Raw genomic sequence first — 15,333 nt, forward strand, 5'->3', positions numbered from 1 at the left:
TTTTAACTGGGATATTTAGGAAAAAAAGAGTGGGAAAGGGTGGCAATTGTTCCAAGTGCATTTTAAGATTAGATCCATATCTAGTGTTTCTTACCACTCTAAGATACTGTAACTATTAATCTGAGGAATCAAATAGATCTCAGAAGCTAAGGCCCTGAAATGCACATGAATTAAGGATGTTATTGAGCAGAGCACAATAGTAAGCCCGATCATGAGGGGAAAAAATATATTTCAAAGCCCTGCCAAGAAAAGAAGTGGTCTCAGTGTGGAGGAAGACTGCAGATATTTGTGGGAAGAAATTGATGGAAGTGAAAGGAAGTAGCTGAAGTTGCCACATGAATTCTGGCAAGCTGTTTCAAGTTAGGGGGACTGTGGCTGCAAGGTGGATTCTAACACACACATAATCTTATCTCTAGGAGTATCAGTATAGTAGGGAAAGAAAAGTATAGAGGAGCGTGGGGGTAGGAGATAACTCAAGTGGGACAGGAACAGCCTCAGAGGACTTGTCTAAGAAGTTTCCTAGGATGTGACTGGTGATTTCATTTGGTGGAAGGCTGACTGGGTGCCTCCTTCCTTCTACAAAGGGATGCTGTAACTGGTATACTCAAAGGAAGTAGGACAAAAGTTGGTATATTTTCTGGAGAACAAACTTGATGTTCAGTGAGATGGAGAGATATGTGTGTGAGGACACAGCAGAGGAGGAGCCAGGTAAAGCTTATGGGCTTGATTAGATAGCCCATATCCAGCAATCAGGGTTTCTGAGTGTGACCTTCCTGTGTGTATATGGGTTCCCCATGATTGCCCACTCACTGGGACTAGACTAAGCAGTGGAATTGTTGGCATCACTAAAGTTTTATATGTTGAGAGGTGAACATTTACACCTCAGAAAACCCAATCACTACAAATCAGGGTTTGATTTTTTTTTTGTTTTGTTGATGGTCTAGATAGACTGAAGTAAGTGTTAATAATGCAGCTTAATATATTGCTTACCTTCTCAATGGATGAGGCAGGGCTAGTAGGGAGGGAGACAATTTGGAACTCAATATGTTTTTTTTTAAAAAGAATGCTAAAAATAAATAAATTATGAAATTTATAATATATAAATAAAACAATGTAGATTGTTAAATACAATTACTAAATATTTAAAATATTAAATACTATTTTAAATTATTATTTAAATTATTAAAATAAAATAATGCAGATTATTAATATGTGTGTGTGGGAGCCCTGTTGTTAAACATTTACCAGCATGCCTCTGTATTGCTCTATAAACATTGCTTGAGCTCTGTAGGAGTGCATCAGGAGGCTCAGGAAATGAAGTTATTGTCACACTAGAAGTACGGTGACTGTAATAATGATAATAAAGTTGAGATATAATAATAAAATAATAATAATAAAGTTGGCACTTACATAGTGCTTTAAGGTTTGCAAATTGTACCTCCACTACCCACTATCACAACGTTCCATGTATATGTTCTGTGCCCATGCTACTTGTTGCCCAGAAGTCTATATCTAACTTACTTCACTACCATAACATCACCTGGGATTCTGGACTTTAGGGGTTGTAGACAAGGCATTTACATCTAAGCCATCGCCGACTTAGACACATAAGACATGGTAACTTAGAAAATATGAATGACATCATAATAGGCATGAAACATACATAGGCAAGTAATATATTTGTCAATATGAGGAGAAAACGGAAAAAATGAATATTGAATTAGGATCAAAGAGTAACCTATGAGTTTTATGTTAAAATTGGGTGAACGAGGCCCCTCTTTTGCCCTCTCCAGGTTTAATGGATGCCAGGTTGGCTGTGAGAGACATCCTACCTTTCCTCTGCTAGGAAATAGACATTCCACTTTTTTAATGGTCCTGATGTTGAATGCCATATTATGGCAGGTCTTTCAAGGTTCCATCACTACTGAAGGTGCACAGAGAAACCACTAAATTATGTCTTATGTCTCCCCAGAACCTGATACATACCCTACTTGCTGTGGAGCTGAATAGCTGCCAGTGGGAAGACCGGATTGTAGCCTGCCGAGCTCTCTCCCAGATCCATGGAAGGAGTGTCAACCAGGTAAATCCTTTTCTTGCCCTGATAAATCCAGGTTGCAGTATAAGTAAGGTGGGTAACACTTGTAGCTGTTTGCTGCTGTCAAATTCCCCACCCCTACTCTACTATGCTTTCCAAACAGATCTCTCTATCCCAATAGCATTTCCTCTAAGGCTACCAAAATCAAAACTTAAAAGAGACCAGCCATTTCACAATGCATCAGTAAGAAGCAGCTAGCTTCTGTGACAAATCCCCTGCCAGACTGATCAATACCAGCCAAATGCTACCCCTAGCCCCACCCCATAGATGTGTATCAAGTACAGGCCAGGGATAGAGACTCAAAGCACACTTAAATCTAGTCCCCAAATAAAAATCATCTCCAAATGTCTCCATGGACTTCCATGACTTTGAATACCTACCCCACTGTCTGATCTTGAACCCCCTGAACAGAACAAATATTTTTGTATTGCATGTCTAATCAGTATCCAGCAATGGATGTTGGAAGGCCTTGGCATGGTCTTTCCGGTATAAACAAGTATAGGAGATGTTTCCTAGTGCCGGGCAAGACAAGGAAGGGAAGGAGAGGTGTTTATGCTTCATATCTGAGCCTTGTTTTAGCAAAAATTACACTGCCCCCCCTTCTGAGACAAGAGAGGATTCCACTTTTGCTGTAACCCATAGAAATTAGACAAGATGTCATACAGCTAATGTGGAAATTTGTTTTCGTGATTATACATATTTGTAATGGGTTTTGTTTTTCTTGCCTTGTCAGTGGGTGGGGGAGAGGGACTAGAGAAGGAGAGAATTCTAAATTGAAAATGAAATAAAACTGAATTAAAAACCAAAACAACAACAAAAAGGATGCTATAATCCCTCCCCTCAAGAAGCTTATAGTCTAGTCGATGAGTTAAAACAATTAGCAAACTAGTGCTAAGCTACATAGTACTTACTATTAAGTATAATTGGAGAAGAGAGGTTACTAAGGACAAGACTAGTCAGGGAAGACTTCATGGAAGAGTTGGGTCTTGAATCTGATAAGCATACAAAGGCCATTCCAAACAAGGGGAGCAGCAAGACTGAACCCTAACCACCATTCCTACCTGCCCTAGATGAATCTTCCTAGAGTGATGGAGATGTCCCATTCTTTCTAAGCCTTCCCTTTTCCCACAATGTATTTCATCAACCTGCCATTACCTATGGAGTGTCTTCAGCTGTCTAAATGGATTTGCCATAAGGATGCCCAACCAGATCATCTTATTCTCATTTACTCTGACTACCACAAGACTGGCCTGAAACTACACCTGTCATTCCCATGGCCCTGAACATCTGACTGTTCTTTCAACCCCACTATCTAGAGCTGTGGGTACAAATACAGTTGAATAACCAGGACACCGAAGTTCAATTACTGACCAGAGAATCGTGGAACCCAAGAATTGCAAGAGACCACAGAGGCCTTCTCATGCAACCCATACCTAAGCTTCCACCACATCCTTAATAAGTGGTCATCCAGTGTCTTCTTGAAGACCTCCAGTAAGAGGAGACCCTCTATCTCCCAAGATAACATTCTGCTTGTCTACAGCTCTTTGACCTAAAGATTGTAGTAGGCATGTGTGACATGAGGATCAGGGGGGATCTAGATGAATCAAGAGCCTTCTCTGGAATTCTCTTTAGTGGCTGGGTGGTGTAGTAGATAGAGCGCCAGGCCTGAAGTCAAGAAGATTCATCTTCCTCAGTTCAAATCTGTCCTCAGACACTTGCTAGCTGTATGGCCCTGTGCAAGTCACTTAACCCTGTTTGCCTCAGTTTCATCATCTGTAAAATGAGCTGGAGAAGGAAATGACAAACCACTCCAGTATCTTTGCCAAGAAAATCTAAAAAGATGGGTCACGAAGAGTAGGACATGACTGAAAATGACTGAATAGCAAAAGCAACAACTGGAAAAGATAATTTAGGTTTTCATTCATTCATTTCATTCATAATTTTATCTGTTGCATACTTCTCCCTACTGGTGATTAAATGAATATGAGTGACTACATACAAATACAACAGTACCTGAGTGGCAAGAGTTGAAAAAAGAGATGCTAAGAAGATAAGTACTTATTGTCATGAAATTGGAAAAAGAAGGACAATATTTTGCCGGAATAATCTCCTCTTTTCCTTTATCTAGAATAAAATCTAATGATGCATCACACCTATTAGCATTGCCTCTCAGGTACCTAAGCATGTGGCATTGATCCTGGGGGATGTTTGTTTTTGTAGGATCTGAAACAGAAGTTGATCCAACTGATGTGGAATGATTGGAACTGGGGTGTACGTCAGGCAGCTGCCCAAACCCTTGGGCAGATGAAGCTGGGGAAGGAGGTGCATGACAAGATCAGGTAGGTTATGTCTTTAGGATGGTCAGAAAGAAGTGGTGGTATAAGCAGGGGTAGAAGTTTACTAACTGGCTAGAGGTGGAGGGCATGGAATGAATGCAACATACTTTTTAAGTAATATTTTATTTTTCCCCCAACTATGTGTTAAAATAATTTTTTAACATTTTTTAAAAAAAGTTTTGAGTTCCAAATTCCATCCCTCTCCTCCCCTCTCCCTGAGACAGTAAGCAATCAAATATAGGTTATACATGTGCAATCATGTAAAACATTTTCCATATTAGTCATTATGTACAAAAAGACTTGAATTTTTTTTAAAGAAAGAAAAAAAGTGAAAAATAGCATATTTCAGTCTGTATTCTGACAGTATCAGTTCTTTCTCTGGAGGCAGAGAGCATGCTTCATCATGGGTCCTTTGGAACTATCTTGGATCACTGTATTGCTGAGAATAGCTAAGTCATTCACAATCCTTCATCATACAATAGTGCTGTTATTGTGTACAACGTTCTCCTGGTTCTGCTCTTTTCACTTTCTATCAGTTCATGTAAGTCTTTCCAGTTTTTTCTGGAATCATCCTGCTTGTCATTTCTTATAGCACAATATTCCATCACAATCATATACCACAACTTGTTTAGCCATTCTTAGCCACCTCAAAAAGAGCTGCTATAAATATTTTTGTACAAATAGGTCCTTTTCCCTTTTTATGTCTTTGGGATGTAGACCTACCTAGCAGTGGTATTGATGGATCAAAGGGTATACACAGTTTTATAGCCCTTTGAGCATAATTCCAGGTTGCTTTCCAGAATGGTTGGATCAGTTAACAATTCCACCAACAAGCAACAGATTCTTAAATTCATTTTGTTTTATGAACACTTTTTCCTTCACTTTCTTAAGTCTAGACAATCAGAATAATAAATTAAATTCTTTTTTGTAGCCTTTGCAATTTTTCAAGGTGTAAATGTTCACAATGAAAATGTGACACTTGGCTCTCCCAAACACCCCTCCCTAGGAATAAACCTTCCTCAATATTGATAGTATTTGAAGTCTCCGTAACCAATTGATTCATAAAGCTGTATAGAATTCCTACAGTACATCTGGCATTGTGATAGGCCTTATGAAGAAAGGAAGGAAACATGCATAGACTAAGGACCTACTATGTGCCAGGGGGTGTATGGGGTGTTCAGGGAAGACTAGCACCTCTGGTGTGAGGGCTCCTGAGCCCTTTTCAAGGCTGCTCATACACCTTTGGTGTCCACCTTGACCCAACTCTCACCTGTGGCTCCAAGAACCTATAGCATTCGCAGTGGCCAGTAAACCATTTAGGCAGATGGGCTAATTGAGGATAATTGACAGGCCTGACCTATAGGTAGGGGGATGTCTACCCTAAGCTTGTGAAGACTGCCCCCAGCAGAATGGGTAGATGAGAATAATTTGTTCCAACCGTGGCTGAAGCAGGAGCTGTGGAGCACTTAGAGCTTGGTCAGACATTGAAGATGTCAAAGTCATTCACTGCATCCCAAGCCATTGCCCATCACCCTGACTTTTGTCTCACCTCTGAAATTTGATGACTCTGGAAGAGAAAATGAGGCCGATGACTGTGCAACTCTGCCTCACTTAAATCCAGTTCACCCATGAGTCATGACGTCACCCCGTGATATCATTGGTCCTCTTCGGGAAAAAAAGGACAAATGACAAACAAACTAGGTGCCAGGCACTGTGCTAATATCTCGTTTGATCTTCACAACAACCCTGGGAGGCAGGTGCCATGATTATTTCCATTTTACAGATAAGAATATTGAGGCTGACAGGATCACACAGCTAATAAGTGTCTGAGACAAGATTCAAACTCAGATATTCCTGACTCCAAGCCCAAGGCTGTATCCACTGACTGCACCATCTAGCTGCACCTTAAGGATGATTTAGGAAAAGAAAAAACAACACCCCAGTATCTGATTTTAAAAAGTTTAAAATATAGTTGGGAGAGGAAGATATTCTCCAGTAGCCACCACCACATCGTCCGTATGTGGAATCACCGGTTACAGCAAATGGAGAAGTTCTGAATGCTGTGGATAAGTTTGCTGACCTCGGTAGGGCACTTTCCAGGGATGTACACATTGATAATGAAGTTGATGCACGCGCTGCCAGAGCTAGCTCAGTGTTTGGGAAGCTCCAAAGGAAAGTATGGGAGAGAAGAGGTATTAGACTGATTACTAAACTCAAGGTCTACAGAGCCGTTGTGCTGACCTCACTGTGGTATGCCTGTGAAACCTGGACAGTCTACCAGCACCATGTCAGGAAACTGAATGGCTTCCATTTGAATCATCTTAGGAAGATTCTGAAGATCTCCCAGCAGAATAAGGTATCAGACACAGGTCCTTACTAGAACTAAACTGCCAAGCTTCAGAGAGCACAGATGGGCTGGCCACGTTGTTCAAATGCAAAATGTACGCTTGCCAGAAAGACTATTTTATGGAGCCCTTATGCAGGGCAAGCGTTCACATGGTGATCAGAAGAAGCGATACAAGGACACTCTCAAGGTCTCTCTTAAGAACATTAGAGTTGATTGTGTGACATGGGAGACACTGGCACAGAAACGCCCAGCATGGCATTCCCACATCAGAGAAGGTGCTGTGCTCTATGAGTAGAATTGAAACAGCTCAAAGGAAACCCAGGATGCACAAATTTAGAGAATCCACCCCAAATGTTCACGCAGATTATTTGCACCCGACCTGTGGTAGAGCCTTCTGAGCTCGTATTGGTCTGACCAGTCACAGTCAGACACACTGAACTTTACCCTAACACAGTGATGTCATTTTGGTCCTCTTGGAGAACAAAGGACAACAACATGTGTTGAATACCCACTTTGTGCTGGTGATTTTGCTAGGCTCTGTAACAGACATGAAGGCAAAAGAAAAGGTCCCAGCCTTCAAGAAGCTTGCGATCTTACTTCAGCAAAAAGAAAGGCCTAACAGTTGAAGAATTAGATAACATAAGGAACTATATATAATGATAGCCACTGCCAAAACAAGCAACATGGCCAATAAATACTATGATTATAAAAGAGAAGTCAACATGGATTGAAATAGCAAAGGGGAAAGTCTTATGGGCACCTTCCTTGAGTCTTCTCATTAAATGTGATCTTTCCTTCCCATAACACCCAAAACGTGTTGTTTGTTTCTCTTATGGCATTTATACTTTGCCTTGCATTCATTCTAGTTATCCAATTTCAATGGGGAAAGGAGGGGAAGGAAGCTAGGTGGCTCACCACCATGGTGCACACACAGAGGGCCAGGTCCGGAGGCAGGAAAACTCATCTTCCTGAGTTCAAATTTGGCTTCAGTAACTTACTAGCTGTGTGACTCTGGGCAAGTCACTTAACTCTGTTTGCCTCAGTTTTCTCATTTGTAAAATGAGCTGGAGAAAGAAATGGCAAACCGCTCCAGTATCTTTGCCAGGAAAACCCCTCAAGAGTTCACAAAGGGTCAGACACAACTGAGACAACAACAGTGCCTGACACATAGTAGGTGTTATATAAATGCTGGGTATAGTTGCTGTTCCTCACCTTCAATTCCCACCTCCATGCCACTGCACTGGCTGTGTCCCTGTGAGAGGAATGGCGTTCCTCCCCACCTCTACCTCTTGGAATCTCTGGTTTCCTTCAAGGTTCCATTCACATGCTACCCTCTTTTGATCCCTCTGGTAGCTTATAGAGAGGTTCTTTAGCTGAGGTTTGTGAACTTTTTTTGTTTGTTTTTTTAAACTATTCTGATAACTATTTCATATAATTGGTTTCCTTTGTAATCCTGGGTATCTTTTTTTTAAATATAATTCTGAGAAGGGGACGTTGACTTTACCGGAATGCCTAAGGGGGGTCCATGACAGAAAAAGGAAGAATCCCAGGTCTGATGCTGTCCCCTTTAATGTTACCTTGTACCTACCTTATATCTTTTATATTCCTGTAGACATATCTCTCCGGTTGAAATATACACTCCTTGAGGGTAGAGACTTTTGTTTTTGTCTTTGTCTCCCCAGTATTTAGTACAATGCCTAGAACAAGGGTGGGAAACCTGTGGCCTCGAGGCCACATGTGGCCATCTAGGTCCTCAAGTCTGGCCCTTCAACTAAATCTACCTCTGGCCTAGAACATAGTGAGTGCTTAATAAATGTTTGTGGATTGATTTAAGTGAGCCATGAAGGATGAATAGAACCAGGGCAGGGGATAGGAGGAGGGAAGGTATCTCAGGTGGAAGAGTGATATAAAAGGAAAAAACCTGGGATGCAGAAGAAAGTGACCAGCCTGACTGGGGTAAGGGGCTTGTGCTAGGACGTAGTAGTGCGAAGTATAAAAAGTTCAAGACAGGGGCAGCTAGGTGGTGCAGTGAGTAGAGCACCAGCCCAGGAGTCAGGAAGACCTGAGTTCAAATCCTGCCTCAGATGCCTGACATACTTACTAGCTGTGTGACCTTGGGCAAGTCACTTATCCTCAATTGCCCTGTCTTACCCCCTCCAAAATTTTTTTTTAAAAAGTTCAAGACATATAGTTTCTGGATAATTAATCATTTAACTAATTATGCTAGTAGATAATTAATAAAAGGGGTCAGTGACACTCTCAAATGCCAGAGACCCCTCCTGGAACTCACTCAACGTTTATATGCCCTTGGAAGAGTGAGTGTGCCTAAGGATGGCAATCAACTCTGATTGGTTAAAAATTAATGAGAAGAATGAATATTATGATAAGAAGTGGACCTATTCTAATGAGGAGTTGAGGGACATAATTTTGATCACCCCTAGCCTCAGGCAATCTAGACAAAGGGTCTCCCTCCCAGCCCAAGCCTGAGTAGCTCATGATGGGCTTCCCCACTTGGGTGGGGTATGAACAATAATGAGGAGAAAGTTGATCCAATCTCATCAGCAGTGTCCTTCAGAGACTGAACAACCTTTCTGAAAAAAAATCCTAGTCCTAATTCAATAATTGATTATTAATATAAGAGAGAAATAATAATTTTGCTAAGGTTGGATAGGTGGGGTGAGAAAAGGAACAGCCTTGAATGCCAACTTGAATGTAATTGCAGGTTCCATTGAGCATTTACAGAACTTCTCTCTCTGATTCTACTAATGATGTATAATAACTGGTTCTGGATCCTTTGGGGATGACAAAACCCCTGGCTGCTTCCACTTAGCCATCTATGACTTTGAGCCGAAGGGCACCTTGGGAAAGATGAAGTGGACTTATCAGCCACTAAGGTGCGAAGGTCAGAATTAGCTAGCGAAGTTATACCGATGCAACAGCCATAGAGCCATTGGAGGTTTTTCAGGCAGGGGAGTAACTGGAATCTTCTGTCCTACAGAACAATGCTGGGTCAAGGAAACTCCCGGGAACGAGTAGATGCCCTCTCCCTGATTGGCTGGCTGAAGCTCATGACTGCCAAGTTGCTTCCTGACTTCCTTAACTGCTTCTCTGATGATTTCGTGGCTGTGAGGAGGGAGGCCTGTCTTGCAGCTGGGGAACTCAAAATAAGAGACAAGATGGTAAGTTGGAGCTCAAGCAGGTTCTAGACAATTCACTACACAGTTAAAGGTTTATTTGCCGTGGACTTTTCTTCCCACAATTTTTCTGGGAGTTAGGAAAATACTATGTAAAAGTCTTATAGGGCCCCAGGGCAAAGGGGCAATCAGGGGCACTGGACTAGAAGTCAGAATACATGGGCTTTCCCATTCTAGCTCTCCCACTGACCTTCCACCTGACCTTAAGCAAATCACCTAAACCAGGGGTGGGGAATCTGCAGCCTCGAGGCCACATGTGGCCCTCTAGGTCCTCAAGTGTGGCCCTGTGACTGGATCCAAACTTCAAGGAACAAATCCCCTTAATAAAAGGATTTGTTCTGTAAACCTTGGACTCAGCCAAAAGGCCGAACCCAAGGACTTAGTAGGCCACATGTGGCCTCGAGGCCACAGGTCCTCACCTCTGAAAACTCTCTCCTCATATCTAAAACAGGATTAGGAATATATTCCCTAGCTTATCTCACACGCTTCTTCAAAAGTTCCAAAGAACAACAGGTATAAAAGAGCGTTACAAGCTATAGAGTGTTAAACAAACAGAAGATAATGAAACTACATTAACTAGAAAGCATGGAAGGTAAATAGTCGAACATCTATCTGAGATTACATTTGGTCTTGGGCCGAGCCTAACTCCTTCTACTCAGGTCATCCAACTCTATAGCTATACTGTTACCTTGCCATTTGGAGAGACTGTCATCACCAGATCTGTAATGGGGAATCTTTATTCTGGCATCCTCAACTGGGAGTGATGGGGAGGATGGACCCCTTTCTTGGGAAGAATAAAGACCCACAGAACTCCCAGACGCTGCTGAGGCTGCTTCTGGAGAGACTATCCCCTCCCCCACTTTTTTAACCTTAGCAAAGGGCTTAGGTTCCTGACAGGGGTGGGGAACCTGTGGCTTCAAGGCCACGTGTGACCTTCTAGGTCCTTGGGTTCCCCACCCCTGGTAGGATACAGTGCTAAATAAATGTTTATTGCATAACTAAATAACTGTCTACCCCCCCCCCCACTCCTCACCCCACAGACGTTGTATCTGATCACTCCCTATTTTCACTAATTATTCCTGATAATTGGGTGCTGAGGGAAGTTGTTTCTTCACACTTGGTATCTCTCTTGACTGGCTTATTACTGGGAGTGGGGTAGAGTGGTAACCTTTACATCTTTTGGGGAGGCGATGGAAAGAGGCCCTAAAGCCATGCTTCCCCAACACTCAAACTTTACTATTAGAGCTAAGAGGCCTTACAGAACCATCCAACAATAATAGCTGGCATTCGTATAACACTCTGGGGCCATGAGGTGGTACAGCAGATAGAGCGCTGGGTCTGAAGTCAAGAAGACTCATCTTCCTGAGTTCAAATCCAGCCTCAGACACTTACTAGCTGTGTTACCCTGGGCAGGTCACTTATCCCTGTTTGCCTCAGTTTCCTCAACTGTGAAAGGAGCTGGAGAAGTGGCAAACTGCTCCCATATCTTTGCCAAAAAAACCCCAAATGGGGTCACAAAGAGTCAGACACAACTAAACAACAACAGTATAACACTTTAAGCTTTGAAAATCACATCACAAATATTGGTGTCTTGTTTTATCTTCACAATAGCCCCGGGAGGTAGACGCTATTATTTATCATCTCCACAAATGAGGAAACTGAGGCAGATGACGATTCAGTCCATTGTCCAGGGTAATAAAGCTAGTAAGTGTCTAAACCTGGATTTGAACAACTCTGGTCTTCTTCATTTGAAGTCCAGCACTCAAGTCCAACTGTACCTTATAAAGGAGTAAGATGAGGCCCACAGAGGAAGGCTCATTTAACTCTCCCTGATGGAGATGCTGGAGTGAGTCCAACAGAGCCGTCACCTTATAGATGCGCAGTCTGTGAGAATTGAAAGGCTCCTTCAAGGCCTCCTCACCCATCTTACCCAATAAAGAGAGGCCCAGAGTTGGTGGCAGAGCAGGAATTAGAGAACCCAGGACTCATATTTCCCAGCTCATCCCTCTTACATCCGGGTTGCTGAAATGTGTCCTCCTTCCTGGGCAGCAGTCCCTGGTTTCATGATCCGGGACAAGCAGCTGGGCAGGAAGAAAAGAGGACTTTGGTCCTTTCAGTAACATCCTGGCCCCAAGCTTACCTTGCCCCTCTCTCAGGGTATGCAGGATAGTTTTAGAAGCCCAGGAGAGCCCCAGAAGAGGGGCAGCTAGGCAGCACACTGGCCCCGGCGTCAGGAGGACCCGAGTTCATATTTGACCTCAGACACTTACTACACTTACCTTGGGCAAGTCACTTGACCTTCTTTGCCTCCAAAAAAAAAAAATAGGAGCCCAAGAGATCAACACTTAGAAGGGAAAGTAAAGGTATTCTGCCTGTTAAAGTACATTCATTGCCTATTCTTCTACTACATAATATGGAGTATGTAGCTATTAACTCCTAGGTCTGGGAAAAAATTCCTCCTCCCCAGAGCAGGACCACCAAACTTGCAATCCAGGGAACCTTGGCCATAGGAAAGTTTGACTAGTTCTGTTACCTGACCTGAAGAGCTACACACAGGGGCATGCTGCAAAATGTTCAACAACCTGCTCTCTGAAAAAAAAATGTCTATGATAGACTTTTCAGTTTAAACTCTGGGGCAGCTATTGTAAGCAGTGGATAGAGCACCGAGCCTGGAGTCAGGAGGATCTGAGTTCAAATCCGACCTCAGACACTTACTAGCTCTGTGTGACCCTGAGCAAATCGCTTAATCTTGATTGTCTTAAAAAAAAAAAAGGTTTACCCTCCATTATTAACATTTTCCCCATCATTTTCTTAAGTCTAGAGAATCAACAAAACAATAAACCAAGCCCTGATTTGTAATGTTTGCCAATTTCTGAAGTGTAAATGCTCACACTGAAAATTTAAGTCAGCTGCTTTTGAGCTGAGCCACTTGGAGCTCACTCTAGCATAGCCCTGGTACCCCTTCCTGCTTCCCCCACCCCCTCATAGTCTCATTTCCCTTTAGAGGAGGGTATGGGGTGGGGGGAATTTGAGAGGGAGAGACCACACTCTGAAACTTGATGCTAATTCCAGAGGTGGCCTGCAGTGCACTGTTTCCATTCTTTGGCTGGCTCATGGTGACCCTCAAATTCTACTGCTGTTGGCATTGAAAGACTGGTTCATTGGGCCAGGACTAGGCCTCCGTCACTAGCCACAAGCCAGGGCAGAGTTTTTATCTCACTGAATAGAACTTCTGGGCCTCACCTATCCTTGGTTCCTGCTCCTACTGTCACCAGCACTGCCCTACCATAGCTCCCTACCCTCAACAGGCTCCCCTCTGCTTCCTAAGAGACCCATAAATTCTTCCAAGAGATCCTTGAAATTTCCTGCCCTTTGATAAATTCTCATCTACCTTCCTCTGATTACTACTTTAATGACAGTCTGGTGCTGAAGAATGTAAAGGGAGAGATAAAGTGAAGAGTGATTTGATACTTTTCCTAAAGAGAAGCCTGAATCATGCTATGTGGAAAAATTCCATCCATGGCCAGGCTGAGCAAAACTGCTCTGGGATGAAAAGAATCAACCCAGAGTGAGCAAACAGAACCAAGTTTATTCCAGGAAGAGGACATGCTTTTCCACTGGGCATTAATCTAGAAGGCACTTAAGTCAAGAGAAGGGCAAGGGGCATAGCCCCTTCAGAGGCAGCATAGGAGAATGGGTAAAAGGCTGGCTTTGGAGTCAGGAAGAACACCCTGCCTCTAACATACACTGGCTCTGTGGCTACAGATCTTTCAACCTCTCAATGTTCTACACAGCCCCCTAAGACTATGTTGCAATAAAGTTACTGACCTACGTTAATAATGAGGATCTCTACCTATAATGGTAATCAGGGAAGAACTTTTTTACTGTTTTCCCTTTTGGAGCACTGAGGTAATCAAGTGCCTTTGATGAGTCTGGCCTTTGTTCCTTTGGTTAAATCTGGGAGTCTTTGACCTGCTTAAGAAACAAGAAGACCCCAGGCCCCAGGCCGCACACCTTTTTGCTAAGTAGGCTCTGAGCCCTCAGGGCCCTGAACCAGGTATAAGAGCTCTGAGGTTGGAGTTTTGTTTAGGGGCTCTCACTCACTGGAAGACTGTTGTGTGATTCGACCAGAAGAAACTCTGGGTAGCCGTTGTTAAGAGCCACACCCTCCCCCAGCTTTGATAACCCAGATGTTGGTGCTTCTCTGGTAACTATATATTGCAGTGGATAGACTGGTTTGTGTTATTTGCTCTGTTTATAATGTATGCTTGTAATTTCTGTTTGTATTTTCCCTGAGGTTCAGAAGGCTGATCTTTTCCCCCTGAACTAAGTGAATGATATATGTATGTTTAATTAAGCTGAGATTGTTAACCCCTTAAAGTTGCTTTCCTTAGAAAAGCAAATCAAGAACCTGTGCTACCAACCTTCTTGTGAGCTGGTGTTATTGGCCTTACACAGTCACAGTAGCTTCAAGCAACATTGTTGTTAGACTACCATACTGGGCAGGAGCAGCTAGGTGACACAGCAGATAGAGTGTCAGACCTGGAGTCAGGAAGACTCATCTTCCTGAATTCAAATTTGGCCTCAAACACTTACTGTGTGACCCTGTGCAAGTCACTTAACCCTGTTTGCCTCAGTTTCTTCACCTGTAAAATAAGCTGGAGAAGGAAATGATAAACCACTCCAGTATCTTTGCCAAGAAAACCCCAAATGGGGTCACAAAGTGAAAAACAACTGAACACACACACACACACATACACACACACACACACACACACACACACATACATACTCATACACACACACACCATACTAGGAGCCCAATACTGATAAAAACCATTTTTCTGGTTTTGCCTTGTTTTTAATGGCATGTTCTGGAAGGTCAGTGAGTTTCTTGGATCTAGGCTTTCTGTGTTCTAACTCTGACTGCTCATCATTTCTCCCTTTTTCATTCCAGGTCTGTGACAGCCTCGTAAAGTTGGTACAGGGTGATCCATACTGGAAAATCAAAGCTTTTGCCATCAGAGGTATTACAGAGGTAGTGCCCCCTATTCCTGCCTCTAGAATAATCTTCCATGGGGTGGGGAAACAGGGGAGAAGCCTCACAGAGAAGGCCCTTTGTTTCACTATGAGGCATCACTACTAGCTACCAACCTGATCTTATTCCACAGAAGGTCACAGTGTAAGCTAGTCCCACGCTCACTCCAGGAGGGAGGGCACCTCACCCTTCTGAGATGAATTGCCCCATTCTTGAGGATTCCCAGAAAGTGACTGGTTCCCATTGGTTGCCTGACCTCTTTTTGGGAGGGCCTTCCAATTCATCAGTTGTGGGAGTATGGTGAGAGCAGAACATTTCTTTTT

General features: G+C 42.9%; 1 protein-coding gene across 1 annotated transcript in view; it reads left to right on the forward strand.

The window, feature by feature from the left end:
• Window positions 1-15,333, forward strand: part of HEATR4 (HEAT repeat containing 4) — a 110,424-nt gene that overhangs the window by 45,148 nt on the left and 49,943 nt on the right. Inside the window, exons 9-12 of the mRNA XM_036734503.1 lie at window positions 1,973-2,080; window positions 4,316-4,434; window positions 9,777-9,957; window positions 14,930-14,999. Of these exons, the coding sequence (XP_036590398.1) occupies window positions 1,973-2,080; window positions 4,316-4,434; window positions 9,777-9,957; window positions 14,930-14,999 (478 nt within the window). The remainder of the gene's footprint in view (window positions 1-1,972; window positions 2,081-4,315; window positions 4,435-9,776; window positions 9,958-14,929; window positions 15,000-15,333) is intronic.

Source organism: Trichosurus vulpecula, chromosome 8, assembly GCF_011100635.1.
Source record: "Trichosurus vulpecula isolate mTriVul1 chromosome 8, mTriVul1.pri, whole genome shotgun sequence".
Lineage (NCBI taxonomy): Eukaryota > Metazoa > Chordata > Mammalia > Diprotodontia > Phalangeridae > Trichosurus > Trichosurus vulpecula.